This window comes from Entelurus aequoreus, linkage group LG03 (genome assembly GCF_033978785.1).
Source record: "Entelurus aequoreus isolate RoL-2023_Sb linkage group LG03, RoL_Eaeq_v1.1, whole genome shotgun sequence".
Lineage (NCBI taxonomy): Eukaryota > Metazoa > Chordata > Actinopteri > Syngnathiformes > Syngnathidae > Entelurus > Entelurus aequoreus.
The window spans coordinates 78,135,704-78,150,703 of record NC_084733.1 but is presented as its reverse complement, the minus strand read 5'-3'; the positions used below and the strand labels follow the sequence as shown (position 1 = coordinate 78,150,703).

Genomic DNA, 15,000 nt, shown 5'->3' with positions numbered 1-15,000 from the left:
AAGAGACGTGTGGACTGCAGGGTGACGCCTGGCATGAGCGAGTTATCCATGTATGGTAAAAGTTTACCCGATGTAGTCAATAAGCTCCTCCTTTTTGTCTACCCTCTTGTTGTGGCTGTATGCCATTTGTAATACAAAGTAGCGTACAGTTCGAACTTATATCTGTCAGTAGATACGCTATGGAGGCGCTAAAAACTACAGGTACAACAAGGATGACGGGGAGAAGACGCTGCGGAAGTGGAGGCACGTAAATAAGACCCGCCCAACAAAACGGCGCAGCCTGAAGAGAAGGCGGCTTGAAGATGTTCTGAAAAACGATTCGATTCCAATTTGATTCGGAATCGATTCTCGATTCAAAATGAATACTGTTTAATAACATTTTTAATAACACGGTTTAATATCATTCCTATATTTCTTAAAAGAAAACTGGTTTTGTTTAGTAAAATGTTACCCAAATATTGAATAAAAATACAAATAAGGCAACAAAACAAGTATCCAACACTTCTCTTTTCTAGAGTAAATCTGTTGTAAACAATATGATTTGTCTGAGTGGCTGCACAGAATATTTGAAAAAATATATATATATATATTTCAGATTTTTTTTTAAAATCAATTAAGAATTGTGATTTATTTGATAATCTATGCAACATTTTGACCAAAGAACCACCATTATATGTTTAAATAACCACCATTACATGTTATGCAGTTATGAAGTGTTTTACATGTAAAAAAACAACAACATGACCCCTTTAATGCACCTTATGGTCCAAAAAATAATGGTAAACATAAACCATTTGTTTTGCATTTTCCTCCCTGACTAGGTAAACACCCAAACGGCACCTTAAAGCCGAGGTACGTATGGAAGCGTGATCATGGCGTACCGTTACACCCCAAAGGCGGCGCCGCCGCCGAGGTGTAGCGTCGGAGGGATGGTCGGTGCGGTGACGACATCAAGCAGCCATGAAGCCACAGCACATGCTACACCAACACAACACGCCTCGTCCTACGCATGATGGCGGCGATGATGACGGCGCTCAGAGATCGAGGCGCTGCGGGGCGGGGCCCACCTGGCTGTCGCAGGGGCCCGGTGTAGCCGAAGGGCCCAACAGACTGAGGTGCGTGAGCGTAGGGGGGCCGGCAGCGCTGTTAGTCGCGTGCTGGCGCTGCTGCAGCTGCGCTATGGTGTGCTGGCGAGCGGCCGCCATCTTGGCCTGGTGGCGCCGCAGCTGAATGAGGAGCAGGGTGAGCTCTTCGGGCTGTCAGGCATTATTGGTCTCGTTAGTGTTCACATTTGTGAGCACACCTCAAGTCACGTGTTTGTTTGAGTGGAGCAGAAAGTCTCGTCTTGATGGATGCGTGATGGGGACTCGAGTTCAGTGTTTCCTAACCATTGTTGGGCCGCCGATAAATCAGCGGTTTCTCAGCTGTGGTCCGTGTGGGCCGCAGCGGTACTTGGTTGTAATACACTTTTCCACCACTTGAGGCAGTAATGACAATATCAAACAAACAGAAGACGTCTTGAGCAAAAGTCATAGAAAAGTTTTTCAAAATCATGACTAAAGTGGTGAAGCTGTACTATAATTTTTATTGACAGTTTAGTTAAGAAACATCTCTGTTATAAAATATTTATTATTAAATTTTGTTAGAAGTTTGTATTTTTATTTTATGTATTATTTATTTGTTCTGTCTATACATACATATATATATATATATATATATATATAATAGGGCTGCAACAACCGATTAAATCGATTAAAATCGATTATAAAAATAGTTGGCGATTAATTCAGTCATCGATTCGTTGGATCTATGCTATGCGCATGCGCAGAGGCATTTATTTTATTTTTTTTATTTTTTTATTTTTTATAAACTGCAACATGTACAAACAGCTGAGAAACAATAATCAAAATAAGTATGGTGCCAGTATGCTGGTTTTTTTTCCCAATAAAATACTGGAAAGGATAGAAATGTAGTTTGTCTCTTTTATCCGATTATTAATCGAAGTAATAATCGACAGATTAATCGATTATCAAATTAATCGTTAGTTGTAGCCTTTGTATATATATATATATATTTTATTTTTTATTTTTTTTTGTATAATTTTTTTTTTCCATTTTTATTAAATTTTATATATTTATTCAACTTTTTAAAAAACATTTCAGCACTGTCTTTTTTTTATTCTTGAACTACACACAAGCCTCCAGCTAGGTGGCAGTACTGCATGGATTATTCACCAGGCTCAAAGGGAAATATACATAAATAAATAAAAAATAAGAAGAAAAATGTTTTAGATTTTTTTTTTTTAATCGATTAATATTTGTTAGAAATACGAATCGCGATTTATTCTAAAATCGATTTTTTTTTGACACCCCAAAAAAAAAAAAATATATATATACAGTATATATTTAAACATATATATACACACACACACACACAAACACAGACACGCGCGCGCGCACACACACACACACACACACACACACACACACACACACACACACACACACACACATAAAAAATATACATACACACACACACATATATTAGGGGCTGTCAAAGTTAATGCGATAATACCGCGTTAACTATAAGTTCCTTTAACGCCGATAATTTTTTTAACACGCGCTTAACGTTTTTGACCCTCGCCCCGTTCCGTAGCTTGGAGAAATGTGTAATGGCGTCCAGTTACTGTTGAGCCCCAGGCTCTAAAATAGCTCGCAGAACTGCACAAATAAAGGGGGACCTAATGGAAATCTCAGATCCAAAGCCATGGCAAGTCGTTCTCCGGACAAGACAAGACAATTTTACCTTCAATCGCCATGAAACGACATCATTGGAGCGAACGCTGAGCGTGCATTGCTGCTTGGAGTGAGGAGGAGCTTCACGTCCGTGTTTTGATTACAGTTAAGTGCATTGGAAACATAAAATGTAGATTGTTACTCAAACTGCTTTAGTAAGATGTAATACAAGCTCAGCAGGAACAAAGACAAAGCAAATCTAAAATACATTTTATCTGAGATTTTCGTCAAAACATGTCAAGTCTATTCTCAGACAAATCACGCACGTCTGGTTGGGGGCTTCACAATAATAGCGGTACGCTTCACATAACCAACAAAACAATGAAAAATCGTCTTACAATACGATCACGCTATTCTAATATTTAATCCAACATTCCATCCACATTTTGTGTTATTAATGTGTGAAACTGCTATCCAAACATGAAAGTGTAGCTCCTCTCCTCTAAGTGCAAGTGCTTCTAAAGCAGGGATACAAATTCTGTATTCCTACAAAATAGGAATTCTGGCAAGACACCGAGTATTTTTTTACATCCTTTCCGTGTTGAGCTGTTCCAAAAAGCATAATGTTTAAAAACATTTCATTAAAGCAAATTAATTTGTCCATTCATGGTATTAAAAAGGTCTAAGGTACACTTATTAATAGCGAAAAATTATATCGTTCTGCAATTAATCGTAATTAATTTTGAGTTTACTATGAACAAAATATATATACAGACACAGGCATATTACGTTAAAAAATGAATACACAGTTAATAATTGATATAATTGTATATTAAGAGTATGTGAAAGTTGGACTCCTACCTTGTTTACATCTGTGACGACCTCTTTAAAGGTTTGTGGTCAATCAGAAATATCAAGCAGCTAAAATGCGCCACACATGGATAAGTGTGGCGAGAGCCTTTTGCATTTTTCATTATTGCAGGGAATTTGGAATGAGTGTCATTTTTATGTTGTAGCCTGGCGGAAAACAGCTGTACCTAATGTTGTGGCCTGGCGGAATATGTGCCCCGCAAGTGGGAAAGGTTGTTTGCATTGGGTCATCCATAAACATGCTGTGCTGTGTACACTTCAAAGTGCAATTCATGGTCATTATTACTGTCAGATATTTTAAATTAGGTCGGAGGCACCCCCGCAGGCCAGATTCCTTCTTAAACTCACGACGTCCCGCGGGCCAAACGCGTAGTTTGGACGCCCTTGAATGTTTTCCTGGTCGTGTTGTGACTTCCTATTGAGTAATGTAAGTCAGACTTACCGTTTTCCCGTGCAGGCTAGGCGCACTGACAGTGTGCGTGATGTAGTTGGACGGAGGCAGGGAGCGCCTCTCGATGGTGGACGCCTGCCAAGACACACACACACACACACACGCACACACACACCCACACACACACACACACACACACAAATTAACAGCAAATAAAATGAGTGGTAAAAGACTTGTGTGGGATTGATGGCAACTTTCAATCTTTCAAATACTTTTTGAAAAATCAATCTTCTTCTTGTTCATTTTGTGGCGAGGTTGGTCCGTTTTACGTAAAAAATAAGTCGCAAATCATATAGTCTATAATTGACAAAGCCTAACTGAGATTTCATTGTGCCCGATAATGAACTAATGACATAATCATCTTAACTTTGACCACACTGCACACAAGTGAAAGAGGAGCATACTTAAGTCAACAGCCATACATGTCACACTAAGGGTGGCTGTATGAACAACGCCAACACTGTCATAAACATGTGCCATATAGTGAAACCACACTAAACAACAATGACAAACACATTTTGGAAGAATATTTGCACCGCAACACAACATAAACACTACAGAACAAATTCCCAGAATTCCCTGCAGCACCAACTCTTCCGGGACGCTACAATATAAACAAACGCCATTAGTGGATCTACACCTGACATCCACTGTAATGATACCACGTACAATAGCGTATCTGGTCGATACTACTATGATTACATTAATATTTTTTAACATCACAAAGTCTTCTTTGGTTTTTTTTAAATGTATATTATGTTTATAAACTCAGGAAATATGCCCCTGGACACATGAAGACCTCTAACTACTTGGTATCGGATTGATACCCAAATTTGTGGTATCATCCAAAACTAATGTAAAGTATCAAACAACAGAAGAATAAGTGATTATTACATTTTAACAGGTGTAGATAGAACATGTTGAAACAGAAAGTAAGCAGATATTAACAGTAAATGAACACGTAGATTAATAATTAATTTTCTACCACTTGTCCTTAATCATGTTGACAAAATAATAGAATGATAAATAACACAATATGTTACTGCATATGTCAGCTGCTAAATTAGGAGTCTTTGTTTGCTTACTTACTACTAAAAGACAAGTTGTCTTGTATGTTCACTATTTTATTTAAGGACAAAATTGCAATAAGAAACATATGTTTAATGTACCCTAAGATTTTTTTGTTAACATGAAGCCAATGATTACATTTTTTGTGGTCCCCTTTATTTAGAAAAGTACCGAAAAGTACCAAAATATTGGTATCGGGACAACACTAAAACACACACACCTACTGGCAGAAATGTAGATGGGCGCCGATGCTTGTGTGTGTGCGTCTATCACACCACTAAAGACAGTATTCACACCTTGTTGACAGCTGTGGTCATTTAAGCGAACGTGTGCCGTCACATTTTGCAGTGGAGGAGCTACGACGAATAATTCTTCCGCTTAGTGGAGCAGACTGAGTGACGCTTTCTTTTTTTTATCGATCGGAAAGGACAAAAAGAAATAAAACGACTAATGACTTTACTCCTGTTCATGTTTTCCTGACATTTACTCTCGTCTTGCTTCGACAATTACGTCTCATTACAAGAAAAAGCTGGCCTTCCTCAAAACAAAACAAGAAGTAATTGAGAATAATTTGTTTTTTTTTTACCTTGAAGAGCTGAGATTTGGTCCTGCGGGGGGAAACAGTGAAGGGCGTGTCCACCATTGAGGCGTCCCCCAGGGGTCTTACTGTCACCCGGTCAGCCGGCGTGTGCGGGCGGCGAGCGGGCGACAAGGTCCTGCTGGTGCCCGGCGGCTGCATATCGGCGGGCGACGGCGGTACGGACACGCAGCGGGGCGATCCGTTGTGCTTGGCGGCCGAGGGGGGCCGGGCGCCGTACGGGTAGTCCGGAGCCGGCGTGTAGAGAGGCGCGGTGGGGCTGCCGTGGCGGTACTGCTGGCGCTGCTGCCACTCGTACAGCTGCAGGGTCGTGTTCGATCCCGGGCCGCTCAGCTCCGGCGTGAGACGGAAGTGGCTCAGGCGGTCGTGGGCGTACTTGTACTCGCCTAGTCGCGCCGGCGGGGGACTGGGACGAGGGGTCTTTGGCAAGGTCTGGTATGCGTCCAGGGTGCTGAACTTGGGCTGGGAGGGTGGCGTGCGGCGCGGCAGCGTGTTGTCCCTGGATGGAGGACTGTCACGACACAAGAACACACGGTCCAGTGTCAGAGCACAACTCTTGGACAGTCTAATAGAGGCGTGTCAAACGTACGGCCCGAATCAGACCCGCAAACAGGTTTTATCCGGCCCACAGGATGAGTTTGCTAAGTATAAAAATGAACCTGAAATTTTTGAATGAAAGAAACAGCTGTTCTAAATGTGTCCACTGGATGTCGCAATAGCAATTATTTGTATCTTTGTAGATGACGCTACATATGTACAAAATGAACCACATGATGTTAGTACGACGATCAGTCGAGGAAAATGAGCAAACTACATAAATAACATTCTGTAATTTGATTTTGATATAATTTTTTTTATCTTGATAGATTGAAAATTAACACCAATGAGTTGACTGATGAACATTATCACATAATTTATTCAGAAAATATAAATAACGACCAAAAAAAGATAGAATACTATTAACCGAAACAGGTAAGTGTAAAAAAAAACATACGATTTGTACAATTTCAGAATGTGCTTGCTCTATTTTGAAACAAAGAAAATAATCTGAAGTTGTCTTTGTTTTTAAGTTATCGTGCCATAATTTTACCAGTCTGGGCCACTTGGGAGTAGATTTTTTCTCCATGTGGCCCCCGATCTAAAATCAGTTTTACACAGCTGGCATCTTTTACTTCATTAGAAAGCTTAATTGTCATGATACATACCAGGGGTGTCCAAACTTTTTCCCCTAAGGGCCGCATATTAAAAAATAAAAGCCAGCACCGGCCAATTTAGTATTTTTATTTTCAAAACCATTGTAGAGATATATATATATATATATATATATATATATATATATATATATATATATATATATATACATTTCTAGATCAACTTTAGATCTATTAGTCGACATGACGTTTTTTTTTATGGCAAAAACAAAACATATGCAATATTTTCCCCAAGAAATGTTCAAATTGGGATATTTGATGTGAAGTAATTGGAGCCTTAAATAGGTCAAAAATTCATAAAAACATTGATTTTGATTCAGTATTATTTTTGCAGCAATGACCGTTTTAAGGGGAAAAAATTATTAGGGATCCAAAAGTACCTCACTCATAAAAGTGTAAAAAATATGTCATATTCATGTTTTTTTTTACTTTCAACGCTTACATTTGTAGATCAACTTCAGATCTACTCGTCGATATCTTTTTTTTTTTGTTTTGCTTGTTTTTTAATGGCAAAAACACAAAATATGCAATATTTCTAACAAGAAATGTTAGAGAGGGACACGCGGTAGAAAATGGATGGATGTTCAAAGTGGAATATTTGATGTGAAGTAATTGGAGCCTTATATTGGTCAATAATTCATAAAAACATTGATTTTGATTCATTATTATTTTTGCAGAAATGAGTTTTTAGAAAAAAAATACCACTAAAATTCTCTGGGATCCAAAAGGACCTCCACACTCATAAAAGTGTTAAAAAATACGTTATATTAATGTTTTGGTTTTTTTACTTTCAATGCGTACATTTCTAGATCAACTTCAGGTCTATTAAACGGTATTAAGTTGTTTTTTATGGAAAAAGCACAAAATATGCAATATTTTCCCCAAGAAATTATCAAAGTGGAATAAGAACGGTAGGTTGTGAGTTCAAACCCCGGCCGAGTCATACCAAAGACTATAAAAATGGGACACTTTACCTCCCTGCTTGGCACTCAGCATCAAGGGTTGGAATTGGGGGTTAAATCACCAAAATGATTCCCGGGCGCGGCCACCGCTGCTGCCCACTGCTCCCCTCACCTCCCAGGGGGTGATCAAGGGTGATGGGTCAAATGCAGAGAATAATTTCGCCACACCTGGTGTGTGTGTGACAATCATTGGCACTTTAACTTTTTTAACTTAATGTGATGTGAAGTAATTGGAGCCTTAAATAGGTCAATTATTCATAAAAACATTGGTTTTGATTCATTATTATGTTTGCAGCAATAACAGTTAAAAAAAAACTAAAATTCTCAGGGATCCAACATGACCCACTTATAAAAGTGTTAAAAATAAGTCATAAAAGGATTTTCTCTCTTACTTTCAACGCCTAAATCTCTAGATCAGGGGTGTCCAAACTTTTTCCACTGAGGGCCACACACGGAAAAATTAAAGCATGCGAGGGCCATCTTGATATTTTTCATTTTCAAACCATAACAAAATATATGGATTTTGTTTGTTTTTTACCTTTAGGGCTCCAGGAGACCATAAAGGGTCTAAGTCATTAAAATGTTTAAAAAAAGTCAAATTATTATTTTTATTTATCTATTTAATGCTTACAGTAAATCTCTACAGTATATCAACTACAGGTTGATATAAAGTTAAAAAAAACAAAAAGGTTTTATGCCTTTACCGTCAAAGACAACTTTGTTTTTATAATAAAACTGAAATATGCAGTATTTCCCCCACTGCCCAAAACATTCAGAAAGCAATGTTTGATGTGAAGTACACCAATGATTTTAATTCATTATTATTTTTGAGTAATCACAGTGAAAAGATAAATAAAATCCCATTAAATATATTTGGGATCCAAAAGGTGCCACGCTCAAAGTGACACATTTTTATTAGGTTTTTTTTAAACTTTCAACACTTAAGTTATGAGATCAACTTCAGATATATCGGTCGATTTTACGTTTGAACTATTATTTTGTTTGTTTTATGCTTTTTTGCCAAATAAAACGTTGATGTTTTTGTATGGCAACAACACAATATTTGCAATATTTTCCACACAAAACATTTTAAAGTGAAATATTTGAAATAATTGGAGCCTTGAATAGGTCAATAATTCATTACAACATCTATTTTTTTTATATTTTTTTGAGAAATGGCAAAAAAAGAAAAAGTAAGAAAGACAAAAGGAAAAAAAACCCAGCCTGCATGGCCGCTTTGTGTCAACATTGCAACTTTTTCTAGTTAGATTTCACCTCATTCCACTTTTTTTAATGTTTTTATTTTATTTTTGCAATAGCATTTCCAGAATGTGTGGCGGGCCGGTAAACAATTAGCTGCGGGCCACAAATGGCCCCCGGGCCGCACTTTGGACACCCCTGCCCTAGATCAACTTTAGATCTATCTGTCAATTATAAATTATTACTATCTTTTTATGTTTTTTTTGTTTGTTTTAGGCCCTTTTTGCCAAAGAAAACTTAGTTTTTAAATGGAAAAAACAAAACGTGATTTTTTTTCCCCAAAAAATATTTCAGAGTGAAATATTTAATGTTAAGTTATTGGAGCCTCAAATAGGCCAATAATTCATAAAAACATTGATTTAGGTTTTTTTTTTTAGCAATGGTCATTAAAAAATATATTATTGCTATTATTATTGTTTTATAATTGTTATTAGAGTCAACGTTGCAAGTTTTCTTCCTTACATTTCACCTCTTTGCTCTTTCATTGCACTTTTTTTTTATATAATAGTATTTTTAGAATGTGCCGCGGGCCACAAATGGCCCCTGGGTCGCACTTTGGACACCATTCTCGGATACAATTTTTGCAACTTTTTTACTTTTAAAGGACGCTTTACCTGTTAATCCTAATAACCAATATGTTTAAACTAATTTTCAGTACATTCAAACTCCTCATTATGACAGGTTAGCTTGTTTGCTTTCAAAAAAGTCCTGCTTTTACCCCAAATGGGGACTGACAGATGCTCGCTTAACTTCAAGTAAGCAAAGATGCACTTTGTAACTTGGCCACCTACCCTTTGAGTTCCGCCTTCTGCACCTGCACCCAGTGCTCCACCTGCTCCAGAGTACTTCTCCTCCGCACTTCTTTGTGCCCGTTGCCCTCGGGGTTGGCCGCCGCCCTCTGGTACGTCCCTGCGGCGATCCCGTTAGGCTCCAAGATGGGGCTGGGAGTCTCCACCAGGCCATTCCTGGTGCAGACGCCGGGGGGTAGCGTGGAGGCGGCCCGCGACGGCGCTCGCGAGGACACCCGGGACACGGGCGCAGACGAAGAGGACTGGTCGGGCTGCGAGAAGGCGGAGGCCGCGGCGTGGGAGGGGAGGGAAGTGTGGGTGTCCATCTCCGCGGCGGCGGCGGCGGCCGGAGAGTCTCGTTGGAAGCTGTAGTCCGCCTCGTGGTGTATGGGCTCCAGGAGGACCTCGTGGACCACGGGTCTCGGACCGTCTGGAGCTCTGTGGTGGTTGACGTGGTTGGTCTGTGACACCATCTGCTGCTGCGTCACGTTGAAATGCTCCAGCGTGTCAGACGGCCTGCGTGGAACACATTCAGGAGGATCGTTTCAGGCTTATGATGTCACTGAAGGCCTGAATTGTCACTTAATAGATTACAGGTGTTCTAACTGGGTGTCACTTTGATACTCTTCGTACATTAAAAACACAAAAAGCTAGGGAAAGGTTAGGACAGGGGTCAAAAATGTATGAAAATGGAAAAACATGGGGGGGAAAATATATTTTTTGTTTGAATATGGTTTCTGTGGGAGGACAAATATGACACAAACCTTCCTAATTGTTAGAAATCCCACTGTTTAATATGTTTGTGCGAGAGTATTTGGCGAGGCTTTTTACACGTACGACTTTCTCCAACGCTGCCACAGAAAGACGTGTTTTATGCCACTCCTTTGTCTCATTTTGTCCACCAAACGTTTTATGCTGTGCGTGAATGCACAAAGGTGAGCTTTGTTGATGTTATGGACTCGTGTGGAGTGCTAATCAGGCATATTTGCTCAGTGCACGACTGCAGGCTAATCGATGCTAACATGCTATTTAGGCTAGCTGTATGTACATATTGCATCATTATGCCTCGTTTGTGGGTATATTTAAGCTCATTTAATTTCCTTTGCTTATGTCCTCTGTGTTGATAAACCCTATTTGCATGTCGCGTAACACATTATCTGTATGTAATATTGACTGCATTTCTGTTTGTGTGCCATGTTGTTCCAGACCACAGCAAACGTTAGCATTTTGTTCCAGACCACAGCAAACGTTACCCAGCTTGCAAAGATTGTAATAATTCCATTAGAAGATCTGTGGTTTCCTTTAACTTGGACACACACATCTATACTTTTGGCCATCTGAGCCAGTCATTTCCTGGAGTTATCTCCCCCTCTTAGAAGCCTCCGTTTTACTAATGTTGTAAAAATGTGTAGAATAAATATTACATTTCAACATTTCTGTCAACGAAGAATTGCGTCACTGCGAAACACAGTCATTTTGATAGTAGGCTAATAAAACTAATATAGACACTTACAGTACATCATGTTTTGCCTTCATTATAAGACTTATATAAGGCTCTTAATTTTTTGCGGCTCCAGACAGACTTTTTTTTTGTATTTTGGTCCAATATGGCTCTTTCAACATTTTGGGTTGCTGACCCATTGCTGACCCTGCCCTGTACCTGTGATTCGATATTGGTACCAAACAGTACCAATTTTCGGTAATTTTATGTGTGCGTGTTAATAAAAATCAATTGTTTTTGATGATAAAATCTCTTTTTTTTTTTGCAACATTTAAAAATGAGCCGATTATGACAACTGCTGTCCAGTTGTTATATCTTGTTTTATTATCACATTTCTGAGTCTCAATTGAGGTTGCAAGTCCAAGACGTCAGTAGTGTAGTTCAGTGGTTCTCAACCTTTTTCAGTGATGTACCCCCTGTGAACATTTTTTTAATTAAAATACCCCCTAATCAGAGCAAAGTATTTTTGGTTGAAAAAAAGAGATAAAGAAGTAAAATACAGCACTATGTCATCAGTTTCTGATTTATTAAATTGTATAACAGTGCAAAATATTGCTCATTTGTTGTGGTCTTTCTTGAACTATTTGGAAAAAAAGATATAAAAATAACTAAAAACTTGTTGAAAAATAAACAAGTGATTCAATTATTTAAAAAAAAATCTACACATAGAAGTAATCATCAACTTAAAGTGCCCTCTTTGGGGATTGTAATAGAGATCCATCTGGATTCATGATCTTAATTCTAAACATTTCTTCACAAAAAAAGAAATCTTTAACATCAATATTTATGGAACATGTCCACAAAAAATCTAGCTGTCAACACTGAATATTGCATTGTTGCATTTCTTTTCACAGTTCTTTTTGACAGACATTTAAAAAAAATCTCACGTACCCCTTGGCATACCTTCAAGTACCCCCAGGGGTACGCGTACCCCCATTTGAGAACCACTGGTGTAGTTTATAGTCTTGTTGGCTATTGAGTTCAATATTTGATGCCTAGTCTTTTGTTGCGCCCTAAAAAGTGTTAATACTGTAAGTATTGTACTTATTACGCACCAGCTGTTTGTTTGTAGTTGTCGTTTTCATTAACTAATTTGGAGGTGTTGAAATCGCCATGTAAAATAGCTAATGCTCATTAGTAGCATCTCCATAGCAAAGCTAATGTTTATTATTATCAAGCTAGCGCATGTTTTGGATAAGTGGAGCCTGGTTAGAGTGTCCGCCCTGAGATCGGTAGGTTGGAGTTCAAATCCCAGCCGAGTCATACCAAAGACTATAAAAATGGGACCCATTAACTCCCTGCTTGGCACTCAGCATCAAGGGCTGGAGTTGGGGGTTAAATCACCAAAATGATTCCCGGGCGCGGCGCCGCTGCTGCCCACTGCTCCCCAAGGGGATGGGTCAAATGCAGAGGACAAATTTCACCACATCTGGTGTGTGTGTGACAATCATTGGTACTTTAATCTTAATCTTAATCTTACGTTGGAGCATTTTTTGAGTCGATTTCTTAGTCGGCATTCAAAATTGCCACATTACCCCGAGCCCAGGTGTCAAACTCAGGGCCCGGGGGCCAGATTTGGGGCTTGGAAAAATGTATTTTTAAAAAAAAATTTACCAAATGCATTGGCTCTTTAAATAAAATTTAAAAAAACACATCTTTTAAAGTTTAATATTATCTGATCATGCCAAATATTGTATTACATACTGTACTACAAAAATATTTTCATGAAGATAAAAATGGATAGTTCCATATCTGCTTGTCACCTTTACTTATGATTTCAAGGCAAGTTATCAGTTATCAATTGTATAATAATATCATCAGTATACAAATGATATATTTCTTAAATCAGATGCAACACACTTGAATTTCGATTAATCAGGATCAATCACAGGTACCCGCATGCAGAATTTAAAATATTTTTTAAAAAGCGGCTCCCTGAAGGCAGTCATTACTGCAATGTGGCCCTCAATGAAAACGAGTTTGACACACCTGACCTAGAGGTAGTTTGGCTGAGTCGGCGGCATTTGGTCCAACAAAGTACCGGATTCGGTAGCCATCCCAACTACGAACATTCTTTTGTATGTCATTTATGCAGCTTATTTTACACTTACAGTAACACACATCAATACTTTTGTTCATAGAGCACAGCTCCAACATTTAACACTTTTTTGAATAATTTAATTTTTTGGACCCCAAAATAAAAAAACAATCCCAAACAAAAAAAGTCATGTAAAATCTAATCATTTTGTGTGTGTGTGTGTGTGTGTGTGTGTGTGTGTGTGTGTGTGTGTGTGTGTGTGTGTGTGTGTGTGTGTGTGTGCGTGCGTGTTGTACTGCGTCTTGCGCCAAGAACCCTTTAAATTAAATCCATTCTTGTGTGTCCTGACTTCTTGAGACCCACTTATTTGCTCCAGTGGTTCTGTTTGGAGGGGATGTTTGAGGGTCAAATGAAGGTCAATCGGCGAGAGAATATCGTCCTGGTCTGACGACATCTGAAGTGTCCAGACTTTTAGAGGGGCCGAAAGCCGCGTGCACGTAAAGTGCATATATATATATATATATATATATATATATATATATATATATATATATAGAGAGAGAGAGAGTAATATATATATATATATATATATATATATATATATATATATATATATATATATATATATATATATATATATATCGAGTAACAATCTACATTTTATGTTTTCAATGCACTTAACTGTAGTCAAAACACGGACGTGAAGCTCCTCCTCACTCCAAGCAGCAATGCACGCTCAGAGTTCGCTCCAATGATGTCGTTTCATGGCGATTGAAGGTAAAATTGTCTTGTCTTGTCCGGAGAACGACTTGCCATGGCTTTGGATCTGAGATTTCTATAATGTCCCCCTTTCTCTGTGGAGTTCTGCGAGCTATTTTAGAGCCTGTGGCTCAACAGTAGCTGGAGGCCATCACACATTTCCCCAAGCTATGGAACGGGCCGAGGGTCAAAAACGTTTATCGCGCGTTAAAAGAAATGATCGCTGTTAAAGGAACTTATAGTTTAACTTTGACAGCCCCTAATATATATATATATATATATATATATTATATAAAAAATCGATTCGAATTGCGATTCTCATGTTGTGCGATTCAGAATCGATTCTCATTTTTAAAATATCGATTTTATTTTTATTTATTTCATTTTTTTTTTTTTTTAATTAATCAATCCAACAAAACAATACACAGCAATACCATAACAATGCAATCCAATTCCAAAACCGACCCAGCAACACTCAGAACTGCAATAAACAGAACAATTGAGAGGAGACACAAACACGACACAGAAAAAAACAAAAGTTGTGAAACTAAAATGAATATTATCAACAACAGTATCAATATTAGTTACAATTTCAACATAGCAGTGATTAAAAATCCCTCATTGACATTATCATTAGACATTTATAAAAAAATAAGAACAATAGTGTCACAGTGGCTTACACTTGCATCGCATCTCATAAGCTTGACAACACACTGTGTCCAATATTTTCACAAAGATAAAATAAGTCATATTTTTGGT

The 15,000-nt window shown here is 38.3% G+C and overlaps 1 protein-coding gene across 9 annotated transcripts in view; it reads right to left on the bottom strand.

The window, feature by feature from the left end:
* The window catches only part of LOC133646902 (pleckstrin homology domain-containing family A member 7-like), a 264,138-nt gene that overhangs the window by 29,207 nt on the left and 219,931 nt on the right, over window positions 1–15,000 (bottom strand). For all 9 annotated transcript variants that reach the window (XM_062042809.1, XM_062042812.1, XM_062042810.1 and 6 more), the window contains 3 exons: window positions 9,947–10,459; window positions 5,711–6,233; window positions 4,048–4,131 (listed from right to left, as the gene is read on the bottom strand). In XM_062042809.1, the coding sequence (XP_061898793.1) occupies window positions 4,048–4,131; window positions 5,711–6,233; window positions 9,947–10,459 (1,120 nt within the window). The remainder of the gene's footprint in view (window positions 1–4,047; window positions 4,132–5,710; window positions 6,234–9,946; window positions 10,460–15,000) is intronic.